The 19,913-nt window shown below is 34.8% G+C and overlaps 3 protein-coding genes across 4 annotated transcripts; all 3 read right to left on the reverse strand.

The window, feature by feature from the left end:
* Nucleotides 1–324: 324 nt before the first annotated feature.
* On the reverse strand, nucleotides 325–9,968 carry LOC132176292 (uncharacterized). 2 transcript variants are annotated; one of them, XM_059588458.1, is made up of 16 exons: nucleotides 9,815–9,968; nucleotides 9,546–9,686; nucleotides 8,108–8,199; nucleotides 7,550–7,646; nucleotides 7,285–7,328; nucleotides 6,713–6,801; nucleotides 6,092–6,183; nucleotides 5,844–5,990; nucleotides 4,359–4,506; nucleotides 4,126–4,202; nucleotides 2,593–2,664; nucleotides 1,590–1,637; nucleotides 1,374–1,501; nucleotides 1,114–1,273; nucleotides 765–975; nucleotides 325–611 (listed from the first exon to the last, which is right to left on the reverse strand). In XM_059588458.1, exons 1-16 carry the CDS (start codon nucleotides 9,923–9,925, stop codon nucleotides 559–561), a joined length of 1,710 nt encoding a protein of 569 aa, XP_059444441.1. In that variant the 5' UTR covers nucleotides 9,926–9,968; the 3' UTR covers nucleotides 325–558. The 2 variants fall into 2 exon arrangements, with proteins under 2 accessions (XP_059444441.1, XP_059444442.1); XM_059588459.1 differs by lacking the exon at nucleotides 1,590–1,637.
* A 936-nt stretch (nucleotides 9,969–10,904) lies between these two features.
* On the reverse strand, nucleotides 10,905–12,260 carry LOC132174547 (aspartic proteinase CDR1-like). Its single transcript, XM_059586185.1, has one exon. The coding sequence runs from the start codon at nucleotides 12,258–12,260 to the stop codon at nucleotides 10,905–10,907; it is 1,356 nt and encodes a 451-aa protein (XP_059442168.1).
* A 1,720-nt stretch (nucleotides 12,261–13,980) lies between these two features.
* LOC132174548 (aspartic proteinase CDR1-like) lies at nucleotides 13,981–15,716 on the reverse strand. The gene is made up of 2 exons (XM_059586186.1): nucleotides 15,188–15,716; nucleotides 13,981–14,789 (listed from the first exon to the last, which is right to left on the reverse strand). Exons 1-2 carry the CDS (start codon nucleotides 15,714–15,716, stop codon nucleotides 13,981–13,983), a joined length of 1,338 nt encoding a protein of 445 aa, XP_059442169.1.
* Between the last annotated feature and the right edge of the window lie 4,197 nt (nucleotides 15,717–19,913).

The raw sequence follows: 19,913 nt of genomic DNA on the forward strand, positions 1-19,913 counted from the left end.
AATCAAATCATATTCCTTGTGCTATTCAATTATTTTCTATGACTCTACTTTTTTACTAACTTTAATGAAAAGTAAATAAAAACAGTTAACTAGAACCATTATAAAGTGCGAGGCATGGGAATACTATAAAGGGGAGTAAATGTTTTTTATCCTAGAATTTTTGTTATTCACATGTTTGAAAATCAGTTCTATTATAAAGTGCGAGGCATGGAAATATTTGAAAGATTATAATGGGAAGGGAACTTATTTTTCAAAAAAATTTCCTCGCAATTACTTGATCATTTGTAAACACTCAGGTTGAAACTTGAAAGGTAACAATGTTCAAAAAGAACACATTAGTCGGATTTATATTAATACAATTAACACACTTGTAATTCTTAAGCGCAAACTATTACATGCCCTAGAGCTGTAGACCTGAAAGAGAACATGTTTATTCACCGATCTTACTATATGATATATGATATGGTACATATTACACAAACAAAACAAAAAATCACTTAATAAACTAAAACTCTAATGAAATTTGCATTTTCCAGAGAACTTCCTGCAAGAAAAGATTCATGATGTTCTTGGAAGGATATCTGAAAATGAAAAATCATGGTAGGGTGGACCTGCAACAAAGAAAACATGTAGGAATAAGTAGCAATTTTACAAGAATTAACAAATTCATTCCAATTACATAGGAATGGCACTATGCATTAACAGATTATGCATAGTACATAATATAACATTTTTCTTGTAAGTCTTATATGCAATATCCTGACCTTCATGTTCACCAAGAATGTAAAATGGAACATGTGCAATCATCTTGGTGCGGCCTTCGCTCCAGTTTACTGTGCCAGGATTCTGCGCTTGTCCACAAGAAGGTCGTGAAGGGCCCAAAACAGACAAACAAATTGCAGGTTCATTCATTAGACCCAAATAATCACGAGCCCTCCTCCAAACTCTCGCATCTGAGAATCGAGATCGTGCTACCTTGACATGAATATCCAAGTTAAAATGTGTTAGTTGATAAAGAACAATAGCAGCATCAAATATGCAATGAAGAACTTTTGCATACACACGAGTTTGGCGGATATTGTTACAGATTATGGTCAACACTGATAAACAGACCTTGCCCAACGACACACGTGCCCTTGGCAGTAATTCGCGGTGATGTGTAGCAAGCTTTGCAATAGCTGTTACAACAAAACATAGAAGCCTAGACTGTGATGACTTTCTGAAGCTTTCACTATCAGCACTCACGGCTGAATCCTGCCTTAGACCTAGACGACTTTGGAAGGGCACAAAGGAGATAGAGTCAGTAACATGAAGCCAACATAGAAAAGCAAATCACTACAAAAGCAAAGAGCAAAGGCTAGTCTAATTTATACCTAGATGAAAGGTTTTCATACAATAGTAGCTCTAAACTCTCAAAAAGCTCACGAGCTGCATCTTTGTGTGATCCGCCACCGCCACCATGCTCCCCAATGGCCCAGCACAATTGTAATGCCAACTCTGTCTACAGAAGGAAACAAACAGAGAAATAATCTGTCAGAACAAACTAATGGCCCCTTTCTGCCTTGATCAATGGGAGGTCATCAACTGACCTTCGCAGGGCTGTCATAAGCTTCAGAAAGCCTGTCCATTATAGGCTTCTGCAAAGAATTTAACCGACTATTTATTGAAAAGAAGTAAAAAGATCAAATATCATTATGGCTTAGGTTTCTATGCCACATTAGCATGAGACAGTTAACATCACAACTACACCATGTTGCCAGTATCAATAATTTGTGACCAGCTGACCAAGCATTATTTGCAACGTTAAAATAAAAAAGAAGACCCGCCACTTAAAACTGCCTTCAAATTGTTTCAACGTTTTTTTCCCTTGCTTTGAACAATTCAAGACCTTAAAAAACTAAATTTTTCAAGATAACAACAAAGTATGATGAAGTTATATCATAAAATCAGGGTGGTTCTTTGCAAGTTCAAGTTGGAGATGAAATCCCAGCTCACCCACCCAAGAGTCAAAAACTCTTCCAGAAATTGAGGTTGGGCTTATACAGAGAAATATGACCACCAAAAGCCTTTACAAAGGTAAATAACAACAACAAAAAAAATTCCATAAATATACTTCTGTGCAAAATATCTGTTAGGTTAGACACGAAAAAACAATTAAAGAGATAATTCCATACATGGGAGAGAAGTGCATAAAGAATGTTTTTTACAACTAAAATATTTATGTTAAAACCCTTTCCTTGAATTTTGAACTGTATAATCTCAATATTGAGGACACTCAATATTTTTTGATGACCTTTTTTTTATCTTTTATCTTTTTCTAGTTAGGTAGTTCTCTTGTATTCTTCATGTGTACTTGAGTGCGCCCTTTGGTTTTTAATGAATTTCAAATACTTACAATAAAAAAATATATAGAGGACACTTTTTCACATTGGTGCTGGTAACACACTTTTGCACCAAGCGTTTCAATTTTTGATTGAAAATTCCTCATGACACTACCTTGTGATACTTATTAGTAAGTGGATCATCAACAGGCAGTTGAAAGACAATTGGTTCAATATCAACCATATAAGTAATGTGTTTTCATGAAAATACCTTCAAAAGTGCGATAAAATCTGGAGAGCGCAGAAATGCAGCAAGCATGAACTCTAACAGCCTTTTGCGAATCTACAAACATAAACAACTCCTCTGACATATATACTCCCACTTTTTCAAAATCTAGTATCAGTTGTAATTTGTCATGGAAATATCTAAGCAACAAAGGATAACCAAGATTATAGCAGCACAATCATATTTCATGCACAATTGACTAAAAAACATATGCAAAATCACTAGAAAAACAATACTTCTTCATGATATTAAACATGCATTAGTAGTTTTGTTACTTAAGGTCTAACTGCAAATGCATTTTCTCGGTCCTAAGGCTAATGACAATACTTTTCTAGTATGACATAATCTTTTTCCTGTATTTGGGACACAGAGAAACAAGGAATAAAATAAAAAACAACATGAGAAGAAACAAAGTATTGACGCTTCTCAAGAAAACTTTTACAAAAAATAAAAATAAAAAAATAACGGGGAAAAAAAAAGTCTGGGCATCAGAATACATATACAAATCCATGAAGGAGAAGGATACTAATGAGTAAGCAGCAAGAGTCATGTTCAATATGATCTAAGCCTGAATATGATCTAAGCCCCATAATTACAATAAGCAATATTTAATCTCTATGATGGTCTTAGTAAATTTTTATTTGTCTTTACCTCACTATTGCATTGTTTTAACAGGCCAACACAACTCATGCATCCATATAGGACTGCTGCTGTGACCTCACACTCCACCCATAATTTTATGGAATTGAAGGAGAAGATGTCATTTGGTCCAAAGATCATTGCCCTTAATATTGCAAATTGAAAAGAAGATGTACATAAATTCAAAGCAAGAAAGCCTATTCAGTCTCTACTTCGTATACAAGCATACCTAAATTAACTTTACCAGCCAACTCCATCTATAAACTATTTTTGATGAATGATAATTTATTAGAAGGAGAAAATCTCATGTACACGAAAAGTATATAAGAGGAGCAACCACCCTACTGGGGTTGAAATTAGGAACAAAAGTTACAACCCAATCTAAAAGGGCACTCAAGAAAGAAGATTTTAGTTGAAGCACATTAGACTTGTGGTCTTCGAAAAGAAGACGATTTTTTTTCTCTAAATGCTCCACATCAGTAAAGTAGGGAAGACTTTCCATATGGCCTCTTTGGACTGTCCTCTCCCTTGCGTCTTCCAACAATGAAGTAGCTCCACAACATTGCTAGTCATTACCCATCAGACTGTGAATTGCTAGTAAACTCACAATGGCCTCAAATGCCATTTCTCTATAAATTACCAAAATAAACTTTATTTATTTAAGAAGTAAGCCAACTGAATGGCATTTTCTTCATTGGGTTGGTGAGGCAGGCCATCCTACATATATTACAAGCTTATGGATCCCACACAAGTCCCCTGTTCCCCTGACATCTAGTTATTCTATATCTTATTGTACCTTCAGCAACCAAACCTACATGGCAATGACAAAAAATGAACATCAAAGGAAAGCAACTTAACTATATTGAACTACATACACACCTCATAAGAGAAACTTTTGTCTGGAAATATTGTAGCAATTTTTGACATTAGCAGCGGTATCAGTGCACAGATTAAAGCTGAAAAGTAAACACACACAAATCTCATAACTGTCAGCAACTTGCAAGGAAAATGTCATGAAACTTAAATAAATGACTTTTGCAAATTATGATGTTTCTATACCAATAAAAAAGGATACCAATGTTAAAATAAAATTTAAAACTGTATCAACATACAATTATTGACACCACGCAGTGCTATGGAAAAGTACACATCGAGAATCCGAGGTGCCATTTTAAGAATTTGTTTTAGCCTATCAGACTGAGGGGTATTAATTGCAGCCTGTAACACTGTGGCCATCCCAAGAGAAGTCCAGTGGCGTTCCTGAAATACAATATTAATCAAAGTCAAGAATTAATTTCAAGCATCTAGTATACACATGTGAGTGTAGAAAGTTAAGTCCCACATTGAAAAGATGTTACACATGTGAGTGTTTAATATAGCATGGTTGGGCCTAAATTCATATGCTTAACCTTTTGAGCTGAGTGGTGTCTTAATATGTTATATTATAAAAAGTTTATAACGGTATTAATCTCCCTAACTGTTAAAACAATGAGTAAGTAATTAAATTTATCCCTTCCTATAAGCTTAAGTTTTTGGGACAACTGGTAATTTAACATGGTATCAAAGCCAAAAGTTATGGGATCAAACCTTGATTCCGTCAAATCACCGCCCATTTAAATTACATATTCTACGTGGTGGGCCTCACGAGCGAGTCGGGTATGTATCATTTACTAATCGAGCGGGTTTCTACAGTATCGAGTTCGAGTCGAGTTAAATCGAGCGGGTTGTCGAACGGACTGGTTTATTTACAGCCCTAACCCACACAAGTAATTCTAGAGATGGTCTATATATTGATAAAGTTTTCATTTGAGGGGGGAGTGTAGCAATGTGGTGATAGACTCGTATGTGAATAGGAGATTGTTGAGTATACATGTGTGAGTGTCAAAAGTTAAGTCCCACATTGAAAAGTTGGAACATGAGTAAATGGTTAATATAGCATAGTTAGCTTCAAACTCATACGCTTAAACTTTTGGGTTGAATGATGTCTCAACACGTTAGAAGACTTCCCAAAATATCAATCTTCCCTAACAAGAACCTATTGTCAAATAACAATCATATGCTTTGAGTCAGAAATGTATAAAATATATTGTTTCAAAGGATAGCTTACTTGAAAGATAGCCATAAGTGTTCAATAAACCCATTCACAATCAAATTTACTTCTTCTTTGTTATAATGTAAAGAGATTTTTTTTTTTTTTTTTAGTCTGATAAGTATTATGATTAAATATAAATTCAATAGGAATTATTAAATTGGAGATAACTAGCATACAACCAGACAAACCAAAGACATAACCAACTTCAACTGAAAAAAGCACCGACAAATTCATTGTGCAAAATTAATTGTGAAAATAGCTACAAGAAGAAAAAATATATATTTGCACAAAAAACTGCTTACAAAAGCACGTAGTGTATATATTTTTTCAAGGGGGTAGAGGGAAAGAAAAACAAGAAAAGGTAGGGAAATACTCCTTTAGCCATTAGACAGAATACTTTTACACTAATAAACAATAATTTCATTATGTACTTCATGATATGTATTTATCTTGTAAGAGCTTAGAATATGCAAAATGGAACTTGAGGCATAAGAAGGGAACATACAGCAAGGCCATCATTTTCATCCTTTAAAAGCTCAAGGAACAAAGGATCAGCGACATCCATTGTGTTGCTATCCTCAGACTCAGAGTCACCTCCTCCATCTCCTATTGTTGAACCAGTATAAGCTTCATCCATGAGTGCAAGTAGCATCTGCTTCCACATAAATTCAATATCGTTAATTGCCACTCCATACAAAGTCTTGACTAGACTCGTGTAGTTTCTTAAACTCTCAAAAAAAAAAAAAAAAAAACCTCAGGAGCTGCACTCTTCTGGATTGAAGCTATGCTGCTTCCAATTAGTGATCCTGAGCTCCTTCCTACCTTTTCCAATGCGACTACCAAAACTAATACAGGTGAATACAAAAAAGTCAAAAAGGACATAATTTGTGAAAAAGGAATTTAAAACAATATATATCTATATATGTATTCACTCCAAACTAACTAATGCCAAATTTAAGCATCTCTAACAACTTCTCCTAAGTGCTTTATTAATTGCAGACTAAGTAAGGAAAAAATTAGTAATAGATTAAAATCTCATACAATTTTTTTTTTTTTTTTTAAAGATAAAAGCAGCTTTCTAATTCTTTTAGATCAATCATAAAGGACCCCAGCTCTACATTCTACTCAAGCTTGATATGCTCCAACTACACGAGATGAAAAAGCCTAAAGAAAGTGGCAGGACTCATGCTTATTTCTCTCTGATGTGCACAACAATCCATGTTCAAAGAAACATCGTATGCCTTCACACAGGTCAACAACAACTTTTATTTATGTCATTTGTGTGTTCCTACTTATTAAAAAAAAAAAAATGTTGACATGGAAAGAATAAAACAAAGTAACCATGTTATTTAGAAGCCAAATGCACAAACTCACTTGGAAAGTCCACTAAGGAAGGAAAGAGCGGAAGAAATGATCCAGGTGACATCAGTCCAGGGAAAACCTTCAAAAAGGACTTTTCTAATCTGCAAGTGCAGAACAGATAACTTCATGTCATTCTTTTCTACTTCAAAGAATTTTTTTTGATTCTCTATGTAATTAGGTCCCAGCATCAATCCCATCAAAAATCCTAATTCTGGCATCATAGTAAAACTAACACACAAAGACCTCATGTAAAGTATCTGAAAGTGATACCAATAATTACAGCTACAAAGATATGCGAATAGTACAAAAGCAACTTATTTATAATTCAAAGGGCATCCTGTGCTAAATTAAATATACTGGTGATGTGTATATTAAGTACGAATCAAGACATACTTCCAGATAGAAGGCCACAGTTGAATGATGAAAAGCAGTCTATTGATACTAAGCTATGAAGAAATGAGCATAGCTGACTTTACACATAAAGGCAGTTTAACCAATAAAAATCAACTCCGCAACAAAGAAATGTTTTTGCGACTGACATGTCACCAGTAACATTAATTAAAATGGAGCTCAAATGGACTTACCTTTCTCCATTCCATGCAATCAGCTTTAGCAACAATGGAAAGAACTGCAAAAAGATTACCAAGATTAGATGGCAATATAAAAAACAAAAACATCAAACCATCCAGTTACCCTCTTCTATATTTTAAATTAGTAATCACCATTCATCATAGGAAGGACTTATTAAGAAAACAGAAAGGGTGAGTCATAGATAGAATAGTGCAAAGAGAGACTAGATTACAAAGACACATGCTGCATGTCAATATATGCAAATACTTAAGAGCCTACCTGAGGCAGTAAGGTAGGGAAAGAAGTTAGAAGTTTTTTCTTGTTCATGTTCAGAAATTCAAGGGTTGCTTCTGCAACAACAGGATCTGAAAACTCACTGCAACCAGATTAGAACAAATCGGTGTGTGCTAATCATAGAATGTTAATTATATGTTATCTGAAGAAAATTTCATATTAGTATAAGCATTAAAAAAAATAAAATAAAATAAAATAAAATAAAAGAAAAAAAGAAAAAGAGAAAAACAAATTCCTGAAGAAAGACAGAATAAAATGATGTTTTTATCAAAGATATGTAGGATCAATGTAACAAAGGGAGGGCCAATGTCCCATTTCCTTCATGTTATTCTTTAACCAGCTCCTCATGGTGGTTAATGACTTGGATAAGTTTTAGAAATATTTTCTTTGTTCATGTCTAAGTAGTTAAAATAAAGATCACTTGGCCAAGACGAACCTAATAAAATAACACTATAAAAGGAAAGTGAGTTTAAAACACATTTTACTTTTGATACTTAAAATCTAACCATATAATTAATCAACATGAGATAAATATCTCATTACCGGCTCAAGCATGAACGGAAAAATATCCTCAGACTTGGATCAGCATCATGCAGAACTATCTCTCCAAAATCAAGGTAAAATTGAAGAATAGCCTGTTAGACAAATGACTACAAAATATGAGCAATATAATACTAAAAAACACAGGCATGCATGTGATCATGTTGGTAATATCATCAAAATAATAAAATAGATATTTCAAACTCAAGGAGACAAATCCGGTCAATAATATTATGAAGAAAGAATAATGTATAGTATCTGACCGGTAACTGCATTTCAACTCATTACCAAGGGCACCTTACGCTTTTTATATACATCTTGATTACTTATCAAAAACTCCGGTTCAACTCGAGCTTGAACTTTTAAATAAGCCAAATTTTCATTCACACGCACATACATACACGAAAAAGAAGAAAAATTATTCTCAAACAAGCATTGAAGCAGCTAGCCAACGTGGGAAGCAAGGCAGTTTTTTTTTTTTTAATAAATTAGTATTATGTCAGGGTTAATAACTCAAGTGTAATACATGAACACTAGAATTTCGGTAATTAGGGTTAATAACTCCCATGTAATGCATGAACACTAGGGTTTGGTTAGTCTGTTAAGTCTCCCATGTAATGCATGAACACTAGGGTTTGGTTAGTCTGTTAAGTCTCCCATGTAATGCATGAACACTAGGGTTTGGTTAGTCTGTTAAGTCTCCCATGTCATGCATTCCTAGCAGCATCACCAAATTTTACTTACCAAAATAACCAAAAGTACACTTTTAGTTTAACAACTTACATTTTTAGAGCACCCACAGCAACCTCACTATTTTAACAATCCACTTTAATTATTCCATTTAAATATTATTTTTCAAAGATTTGTTTATCTAAAAGCAAAAAAGAAGAGAGATAAATTAATTGTTTAATCAATAGGTGAGTGAACAGTACTTTTTATATTTGGTGAGTACTGTTCACTTCACTTTTTTTTTTTTTGTTAAAGTAGTGAATCTGAAAAAGTGGAGATTTTAGCTACTTTTATTAAATTGTCTCACCAAATAACCAAAAAATGGTTTTGGTGAGGCTGCAAGGAGTGCTCTTACAAAATTTGGTTTTCTTCGTGGTGAGACTGTTGTGAGACTCAACCCTTCCCAGCCATACTCCTCCTTTAACAGAACAGTGCGTCATCAAGCATGTAATGATCTATCCGAAAACAAATTTTTTACAAATTTATAAATTAGCCACAATCCAACTTCAAATGCCAGCTCCAAGCATCAATATCGCTTTTCATATTTTAGGCCCTAAGGAAATTATGATATCATTTTAACCACAGCTAATTTGGCAATCAAGCTAAGCATTGATAGTTAAGGCCAACACCACAAATCTACAGCTACTTTGAACAAATTACGATCTCAAAACAACGAAAACATTAAGGAAAATTTCGAGAAATGAAGACGAACCAGCAAGAGAAGGCCATTGGAGGTTCGAGACTGAGAAAGCGAAGCCACCGCCCGATGGAAGAGCTTGTTGATCTGCGGATAAAACCTCGCCACCAAATCCTCTGAGTTCTCAGCTTTACACAATTCATAAAGCTTCCTCACCTAACCAAACAAAAGACAACGCATTACTGTACAGAAAAAGATAGAGAGATTTCTGAAATGTTCATTTTCTTTCCTTTTTTTCTTAGGAACCAAATAGAAAATTGAAAAGATTCAAGAGAGAGAGATACGGAATGGAGAAGAGCGGGGTCAGAGGCGGGATCATTGGCCACAGTGGAGTCTCGCGTGCTACTGGATAGTGTTCGGAGATGGAAATCCCAGTCTCTATCTCGGTTTTCCATTTTCCGGACACGAATTTGGAAGTGTTTTTCGTGTTTTTGTCGATTGAAATCAAACACTAGAAAAGAGTGGTGACAAGGGAGGTCTAACTGTAAATTAACGGGTGCGAGCGCGTTTGTCCATCAAACGACGCCGTTCGGCTTCCTCAGTAGTCAGTACGCAGCATTTTCGCATTATTGAAAATAATAATTAAAAAAAAAAAAAAAAAAACTCTTTTTTAAGAGTAATGCTACGTAGTAGACTACCATATAATTGTTATATAATGGTGATGACATAGTAGTAAAAATCACTTATTAATTTTTTTTTTTTTTACAAGTGCTAATCAAAATGTGATTTTCGCTGTCATATCATTCCAATTGTATAACGCTCTACTAAATAGTGTTACTCATTTTGTTAAGCTAACAATTCAAGTTTATTTGAAGGAGTAAATTTCACAATCATTTATCATACTAATTTTATATTAGCCAACTTGACATGTTTTAAGTAACTTTTCTTTCTTGATTTTTTAAGTGACTCACATAGAAAGTCACTTAAAACACATGAAATCATATGATGTGAAATGGATATAAATAGCATATTATTATATTTTAATGTTTAATTATTTAATTAATATTCTAACATTAAGCTTTTGACACAAGTAGTGATTTAACATGGTATTAGAGCTAAAATCTTAAGTTTGAACCTTGTTTCCATTAATTCACCCTCATTTCAGTTAAATATTTCATATGTTAGACATCACTTATTAAGGGGGAGTTCGAATCTACAAGTGAAAATGAGTGTTAGAATATTAGTTAAATGATTAAATTTATAATTTCCTATTAACTTAGGCTTTGTTGATAAAAAGTGATTTAACGCACCGAAATTACAACATTAGGAGAAATCTAACTAGAGTGACAGTAATAATATTGTCCACTTGTTTGTAAATAGAACCCACATTTGCTTCACCAATCTCAAGCACAAAAAGTACATGGGAGTTGCTAATTATAGTGCATCTCTTGCACAATTCTCTAGACCAAATGAGATTTTCATTTGAGCAACGTCATATATGACCCTCATATTCTGCAGCTGATATGCTCCAATGGTTGTAAGCTTGTCATCCGGTTTCATTGTCAAGCAAAAGAGTTTCTGTTGTGGAACAACAAAAAACACATTATTCTGATTAACTTTGAGATCAGCACCTTGAAAATGGAATGTCATGGCAGGGAATCTGTCAAACCCTTCCTTGAGAGTAAAGCAATCAGGCAATGGCAAAGCTCGATCTTCAATCTTACTGATGCCAAATTGCCTGAAATATTGCACCATGTAATTTGACACTGTTTTATAAGCACTTGTCACAATGTAAGTAAGGGGGGATCCAGAATCCATAAGGCAGCCACCTTGGCCTTGATTTATAGCAAAGGCTGCAGGGGGGATATCTAAAGGAAAAGCTCCAACACTAATACCAAGCAAATTTACTGCATATCTTCCAGCTATTGGATGTGGTACCAAAGAAGTTGTTTGGAGAGGTCCCCTATGGGGAATGTCATTGCCAAATCTTAGGAAGGTGCGTGCTGTGGTCTCATCAGCCACCTTGACAAAGCAGTGGGAAAATTGTTTTGGGACACCCCGGCTGGCCAGTTGATTGACAAAAGAAAGGCCACGCATGTCAAGGCCCAAAATACCAGAAGTTTTGCCATTGAATGGCATCCCTTTGCCATCATATGCACAGCCAAAAACCAAGGTGTTTACATATTCAATGGCATTATTCTGGGATTCGAAACCAAAATTCTCCAAGGAGGCTATGCCTTTTGCTGCTGCACCATTTATGTATGACACAGCAAAGGCACATTCACCATTAATGCATTGCATGCCTGGAGAAATGCACTGATTACAGGGAAGTTTCCGGTAAGACGCCGACGTTTTTGGGTCGTAGAGTTCGCTCGTTTGTTGGAAGAAATTTCTGTCTCCTTTGCATTGTGCCCAAATGAAGTCACTGCCCGTGTCCAAAGCCAAGTAGTTGATGACTGGTTTGGAACCAATGTTCAGCTTTATGATATAAAGCTTGGCCTCATGAATGACCTTAGGACGCACTATGTTAGGATTGAATGTTGTTGAATTTTGTGAGTGAAATTCCCTCAGGGAGTGCAAGTGGGAAATGTGAGAGTCAGAGACTTGGACAAGTCTCTTGAATCTTTCTAGGAGGGTCAGATTTCCAGGATACAAAGGAGATTGTGGAGAATCTCTATGGATGAGCTCTAAGGTGAAGCCTCCTGGTTTGGAAATAGTGACTTCGAGATGAGAGAGAGCCAAGAGGTAACAAAAGAGAGTAATGGCTGAAAATTTTACAGTTGCAGCCATTTCTGCTTCTCAGGAATTGGCCTGCTAAGTGCCTTCTTGTTAGGTCTTATTTGTAGTGGCCTTTGGTAAGAATAACACTTCAATTTTCTTATTGATGTGCAGTCTAGGTTGGATTGGCTTTTCCTTTTCTGGACTTCGGATAATATGTGTCCTTAATTACAAGTTCTATCTCTTATGGTAATAAAATCAAAATCATTATCAAATTAAGAAAATTTCTGGCCTGGGACAAGCCTATTTCATGGTCACTTAAATTTGGTGTATTATTGAGGCTAAGCTCATTAACAACTTTCTAATTAATTGGTTTCTTTGGAGTATTATTAGAGGTTTTAAGTTGATTAAAATGTTCACTCATTCAAAAAAAAAAAAAAAGGGTTGATTAAATTGTGATTATTTGGGTATATCTTTGGCTATTTGAGAGATCGACTTCATTTAAGTAAGCATAGGCTTGGCAAAGAACCATAGGAGTTCGATCGAGCTCAAGAAACTCCCAATTCGAGCTCGGCTCGAAATTCTTCTCCTAGTTTAGAGCTCGATAGAATATTAAACAAGCTGATCAAGCTCCTTTGATTTTTCTAAGCAATTTTTTCCATCATATTGGGCCGCCGCCTTTATTGGCTGCACTTTCATTTGAACCAGATTATTCAACATTGTAATTTGCACGTGTTAAATTTCTTCAGCTTTTCTCTTTTTATTGACAATTCTCTTTAGAAACTCTATCACTTCTTTTCAGTGTGGGACTTCTAAGTAAAGTAGAAACCAACTGCTTTCATAGATTTTCTCTTGTGGGGGTTATCTTCTTCTTTCCCCACATTTTTTTTTTTTTATTTTTTTTATTTGATGCCCTGATATAATAGACATTTTGAGTCATGTTCATCATGCGTGACTCATTTAATACAAAATATTAAAGGAAGAATTAAGTGAAAGGATTAAACAATTAAAAGAAGTCAATTGCAACTTTTTAAAGTTTTGAGATATATTATAAATTAGGTGAATATTGGAGAAGGATAAGGAAATTCCGATTAACACAGAGATCAAAGACAAAAGTTGTAATTAAAGGAAAATTAAACACAAAATATCCATAAATCTACACAAGAAACTAATCATAAATATTTATATATAGCTCAAATTTTTTCGTTGGCTAATGTTAGGGAACCAAACAAATGAACCCAAAAAATTTACCAAACTGATGTGGCAAGAGCTTTTAAATTAAAAAATGCAATTCTCTCTTCTTTGTTTAGTACTCACGGTCTACCACGTCAGTTTGAAAAAAATTTATAGGTTTATTTGTTTGGCTCCCTAGCAATTCTCTTCTTCTTTAAATATTTATACATAGTAAAGTATATATATTTTTAAGGTCTAAAAATTAAGTTTGGCTCCTATTAAGATTAGACTTAGCCCTTTATTAATCTTTCAGCCCTCCTAATAAGAAATCCTAATTCTGTCTCTTGACAAAGAATATGACAACGGGGTGCGTCTTAATTTACATTTTTAACCTTTCATTGTCCTTTCAAGTTTCAACTAACTATGATATCATAGTTAATAATTCCTTGAAACCCACAAATGAATGACAATTATAGGGTATATATATATGGAAATGTGATAATATCTCATTTCTAGTCAAACAAATCAAAAGAGATTAATTATCCATTATGCCAAGTTCCAATTTCTTTACTAGAAGAAATTCAACATAAACACGACCAAGGGCAAAAACAAAAAGATATCAAAACTTGTCATTAGCACAATTCTCTGGAGCAAACCGGACAACACCCAAATTGAGGTCATAAACAACACGCATGTCCTGTTGCTGCCATGCCCCCAGCAAAGTTTTGCCTGCATATGGCATCAACGCCACGCAGAAATACCCCTTTGCCTCATAATGAAAATACATATAAGTTGGCTCCACCTTGAAGTCGGCTCCTTCAAAATGGAATGTCATTGCCAAATATGGCCGGAACTTTGGATTATTCTTGTAACAATACTCCAACCCTACCTCTTTGTGCACTCTCTCAAGGCCAAAAGATGTGAAATGCTCATCAAATGCCCCCATCACTTTCTCGTACGGGCCGCGGTCAATGAACGTCGCCATGGCTCCGGTGTCGATGACGCAACCGCCATCTCCGGTGCTCGGTTTAAGATCAAAGGTCCCAGCTGGGAAGCCGATGCGGCGGTCACCAACACTAATGTCTAGCAAATTCAGGTAGTAATAGGTTGTCAAGTCTCTGTACATCAATGGTGTCGTTTTATAGTCATTTCTGATTGAAACGGTGTCCTCACCAAACCTTAGGATACTTGTAGCCTCCATTTCACGGTAGCCATAGACCAAGCAGTATGAAAAACGGCCTTGGATTGTGCTTTTCAGTTGGGTTATTAGAGACTCGGGGGCTGTGTTCAAGCCTAAAATCCCAGAAATTTTTCGCCCACGAAAAGTGAAATCTAGATTGTCGTTGGAGCAGCCAAACATCATGTTTGGGACAGGCAGGACACCATCCTTATTATTTGCAAACGTGAAGGTTTCGGTAGACAATATACCTGTTAAAATATTAATTAAATGATTAAATTATAAGTTTAGGTTTATGCAATAAATAGTGATTTAAGATGATATTAAAGCTGACATTAAAAAATAGCTTAATTAGCTGAAAATCATGCTTCATGAAGCAGAGGTTATTGGTTCGAATTTCTATTTTTCTTCCTCATGGTTGGTTATATTAAAAAAAAAAAATGATATCAAAGCGAAGTTTAAAACCTTATCCGCATGATAACCGCATCTGCATCCCTTATAGAACCTTATGATTTGGTGTTTTAAAAAGTTATTAATCACTCTACCCGGGGTAAGCAAAATTAAACAAATTAGTTTATGATCACTTTTTTAATCTTAAAAAAAAATTAAAAATTTAAATTTTAAAAAATAGTGATTTAATTAATAATACCTTTGGTTACGGCTCCACCGCCATACAGTTGCCTATAGACACAATTTCCATCGACACATTTACAGAGCGGCTTACGACAACGAGGGTCAGTGCATGGGATCTTCTGGTACGTCGCAGAATCAGTAGAGTTGTACAAGGGAAGTATTTGGTTAAAGCAATTTATGCAAGGAAGGCACTGTGTCCAGATGAGGCCACTGCCACCATCAATGAGTAAATACTGAGAGATTTGTGGGGTTCCAACAGAAAGTTCTGCAGAGTAGAAGGCGCTGGCTTCATGCACCGGGAGATGGATGTTTTCGGGATCCACAGTAGTGGGATTTCGGGAAACCAGATAGTTAGCCCTTGCATGGGAGATCTCGACCATTTTTTGGATTCTTTCGGATTGGCTAAGGTTTCCAGGGTACAGAGGAGATTCTGGGGAGAATCTGGGGATGAGTTTTAGGCTAAATGCTGCGGATTCTGAAGGAGTGAAGCAGGCTAAAGAGACTGCCATGAGGCAGAGAAAGAGAGAGCTTTGAAATTTGGCCATTTTGTGAGGTGGGGTTGAGCCACCTCCATTACTTATATTTCTTTTCTTTTTTTCAAGAAACTTTAATGGCCATAATAACATACTTAAATAGCTTAATTAAAATCCTTCTAAAATATGAGTTGAGACTTTTAAGCATCCTAATAATTCTATATAAAAAAAAAAAATGAATAAAAATGGACCATGTGATTTTTTAGTCTTATAATCCCTTGGTATGCATGGTTGGAGTAAGACTTTTGGCATACAAGGCATTAGCAATCAATTTTTTCTATAAAACTGAAGGGAATCTAAAGCAATCATCTCATAAATATTGTCTAATCCAGACAGCAATTGCTTTAATTTTGCAGCTGTATCAAATTCTGCATTATATTGCACATCCTTTTAGTCTTTCTTAGGAGAGGTAGATAATTAAATGTAAGCAATGAATTACAAAATGACAAAATTAATTAAGCAAATGATAATTGTTAATTGTAGATAAAAATAAAATAACTTTATTTAAGTTGAAAAAGAAAAAAAAAAGAAAAAAAAAAGTGGTTGTTGATAAGGGGGGAACACAGGCTACACGCGCTGGGATGTGTATGTGAACGCCAATTGATTTGTGGATGTGAAACATCAATTGAATATCCAAATTTCAATGAATGGCTACCAACCCATGGTGGATGGGGAGCCCTTTAACCCAAGGGTAGGGTGCGTGCCAATTGACTTCACACAAGCGCAAACACAGACACACCCCACCTGTGAGACCCCACCAAATACCTTCAGCCACGTTAATGTCCCACTTGGTTATAAGCTTGCGTTACCAAGCTCGACACTACTCATGCTAAGTGTAATCACTTATAAATAAGAATATATTATCGTATTTTTCCTTTGTGGGACAATATCGTACACGTCAAAAACTAAGAAACAAAAACATCGATCGTCAATTAAATTATTCTGACACACCCACCAAACATAGCTTGAATTAATTTAAGAATTCATCCTGTATACGTAATATGCAGCAAACAGACGATGAATCAATGAGGTTATTAGTCATAATAGATCGATCTCGTCAATTAATTAAGGATAATATGGCCGGAGTAAAAACGTGCAACACATACTGATGCATGTTCGTCCACAATAAAAAAGACGGAAGAGGGCTGAACTTCAATATTGGAATTTTCCAAAAAAAAATTTAAAACTGACGAAATTATTTGGGTTAAACTCCTCTTTTTTTTTTTCCCATGTGGGACAACAACGTACGAACACTGAATATATAGTTTCACTTCATAGTAGTTTTTTTATTATTATTATTATTTTTTTTTATAATCGCACTTTCATATTAGATTAATAGTTAATCTTGGTCCATGCTTCATAATTGATGTATATAATATTGCAGCAACAGAAAAAGTTAAATTAGTGACTTCTACTTTTTTTTTTTTTTTTTCCAATTTTTTTCAATAGATGAATAAGAACAAGTAGAAAATAAAAATAAAAATAAAAATTACACATAATCCAAAATACACCGACCAAAAATGAAAACACAATATTTACGACATTCCAACCACAGTCCCAAAAAGCATATTTAAAGGTAAAGAAGACAATTGAGAATACTGTCAATAAAGCTGATTGTAGCGACTCATGGTGAACAGTGTAGCCTGTGTAAGCATCAATAAAGGAAACACATTTTAACTTAACTATCTGAGGAGTCAATAAGTTAATGTTGTCATAATACGGGATTAGGGCACTTGGGTCTATGTATATTTCCTATCTTTATATAGATTTTGCTTTAGAAAAACTGGGTGAGAGAGAACACCAAGAAAATTCATAATCCCTATACTTATGTTGAGCAAGCAACATGATCTACCAAGCTTAAACTAAAAATAAGGATGTCATCAAAATAGACAACGACAAACTAGTCAATGAACAGCTTGACAACTTGGTTAATGACACCCATGAAAGTACTCAAGTATTGGTAAGCCCAAATGAGAACATTAAGAAAAATTCTTAATTCATATTCAATTCGTACGTTGAGCAAGCAACATGATCTACCAAGCTTGGACTAAAAATAAGGATTTTGTCAAAATAGACAACGATAAACTTGTCGATAAACGGCTTGACAACTTGGTTCATGACGCCCATGAAAGTACTCAAGTATTGGTAAGCCCAAATGAGAACATTAAGAAAAATTCTTAATTCATATACGTACGTTGAGCAAGCAACATGATCTACCAAGCTTGGACTAAAAATAAGGATGTTGTCAAAATAGACAACGATAAACTTGTCGATAAACGGCTTGACAACTTGGTTCATGACGCCCATGAAAGTATTCGAGTAAGACTTTTGGCATGACAAGCCGCTCAAAGAGCCCATCCCGCGTTGTGAATACATAAAAAAAAATAAAAATAAAAAAGTGGTTGTTGATATAGGAGAACACAGGCAACACGCCCGGGTGGGCATCAGTTGATGTGTGGGGGATGGCCCCAATCTATTAGCGGAATCATGCCTTTTTAAGGCTCCCTTAATTTCAATGGATGGCTACCGACCCATGGTGGGTGGGGAGCCCTTTAACCCATGGGCAGGGGGCGAACCCAAGGGCAGGAGGCGTGAGAAGTGTGATTTCTCACACGGAAATGACTCATTAATTGCAATGGATGGCTACCGACCCATTGTGGGTGGGGATCCCTTTATATCCCAAGGGCAGGGGGCGTGAGAACTGGATTTCCCAAGGGCAGGGGGCGTGAGAACTGGATTTCACACAATGGTGAACACACCAAATCTGACACTGTCTCACCCTACCTGTATGCAACCAATACCTTCAACCACAATAATGTCCCACTTGGTTACAAGCTTGCGTTGCCAAGCTCGACGCTAATCAAACTAATGGCACTCACTTATAAATAAAAGTATTTTCTTGCATTTTACCGATGTGGGACAATAACCAACACTGCGTGACCATGTTCAGAATAACAACTGATGTAGCTTGAATTAATTCATTGAAGAGGTTTGTTCCTCTCATTTATAAAGTCCCTTAACTCAAAAGATAAATCAATCGGGTTAGTCATAATATATCCATCTCGTCAATAATTAAAGGATATAGAAAAACATGGATTTACAATTAAATCTCTCACAAGAATATTCCTTTATCTCTATTTTTCTTAATACTAATTAAAAGGGATAAATCTTTTTTTCTAATTGATATTCCCTCGAGTACATGAAGGGTCATCTTTCAATGATTAACTTTATAATTAAATCAATTTTTAAGATATTATTTTTATTTTAGTTATTTCTCAAGAGTATGCCTTTAACCTTTGTTATATATTATAAATTATTGGCTTCCAAACAAATTATCTAATGATCAGACTCATTCAATAAACATTTGCCTCTACCTACATCCTACATTCTTTCTTAGTCATTGTATTGCGACATTTTATCTAAGTTGAACATTGAATATGTTCTTATATTCATTGTCCTTTCTTTACAACCTACATTATTCCAAAGAATCTTAAAATAAACTTGTTTTTATCCAACATTTGCAGCAGTAATGGCTAAATAATAAAGAAACAAGTTTTAAATTCTTACTTCTCATCCAATAGTATATCTTATCAGTTTTGACGAGGCATCATAAGTACTGCTACAAATATGTTTATCTCAAAAAGGAAATGACTTTTAAAATTGCCATTAAATTTTAGATAAATTACTATTAAATTTTGATTTAATGATGATTTTAAGAACCATATTACCTTTGGAAAAAAAAAAAAAAAAGTACTTATAGCATCGCTCCATTATATAAACCATACCCTTAAATAATAAATAAATAATATCTTATCAAGAGAATAACTTTAATCAAGTCGTGATGTAAATTTGGTGTTTTGTACCTTATAAGAAGTAGACATATCAGCGTGAAACACCAAAAAATAATATAAACCTTTACACCAAGTAATTTCATTTTCTTGACAAAATACCCTTTGATAAATCTCTCAAAGCTCTCTTGGTTGGTTTTGGAGACCCCAGTGTTGCAGGTTCGGATGTGGGTAGGGGATTCAATGGTTGGTGCTGAGTACTGAGCATTGGGTTAGAACAAATAAAAATATTCATGAGATTCATTTGAATTAAAAATACAATTTTTTTCTCTATTGTATTTAATATTTTTACTTAATATATCAAATTTCTATTGAAAACTCTAAAACCGAGCATCATAGCTTCTCGCCTATCAATCTTAAC

This window comes from Corylus avellana, chromosome ca3 (genome assembly GCF_901000735.1).
Source record: "Corylus avellana chromosome ca3, CavTom2PMs-1.0".
In the NCBI taxonomy this organism is placed as follows: domain Eukaryota; kingdom Viridiplantae; phylum Streptophyta; class Magnoliopsida; order Fagales; family Betulaceae; genus Corylus; species Corylus avellana.

What these genes read in the sequence shown, in the direction of transcription:
- LOC132174547 (XM_059586185.1), bottom strand. Translation starts at nt 12,260, where the DNA reads ATGGCTGCAACTGTAAAATTTTCAGCCATTACTCTCTTTTGTTACCTC.
- LOC132176292 (XM_059588458.1), bottom strand. Translation starts at nt 9,925, where the DNA reads ATGGAAAACCGAGATAGAGACTGGGATTTCCATCTCCGAACACTATCC. An exon ending in TCCCTACCTTACTGCCTCAG is followed by an intron (nt 7,329 to 7,549) that starts GTAGGCTCTTAA and finishes ATCTTTTTGCAG; the next exon opens with TTCTTTCCATTGTTGCTAAA. An exon ending in ATGAAAATGATGGCCTTGCT is followed by an intron (nt 4,507 to 5,843) that starts GTATGTTCCCTT and finishes ATTGTATTTCAG; the next exon opens with GAACGCCACTGGACTTCTCT.
- LOC132174548 (XM_059586186.1), bottom strand. Translation starts at nt 15,716, where the DNA reads ATGGCCAAATTTCAAAGCTCTCTCTTTCTCTGCCTCATGGCAGTCTCT. An exon ending in CGGTGGAGCCGTAACCAAAG is followed by an intron (nt 14,790 to 15,187) that starts GTATTATTAATT and finishes ATATTTTAACAG; the next exon opens with GTATATTGTCTACCGAAACC.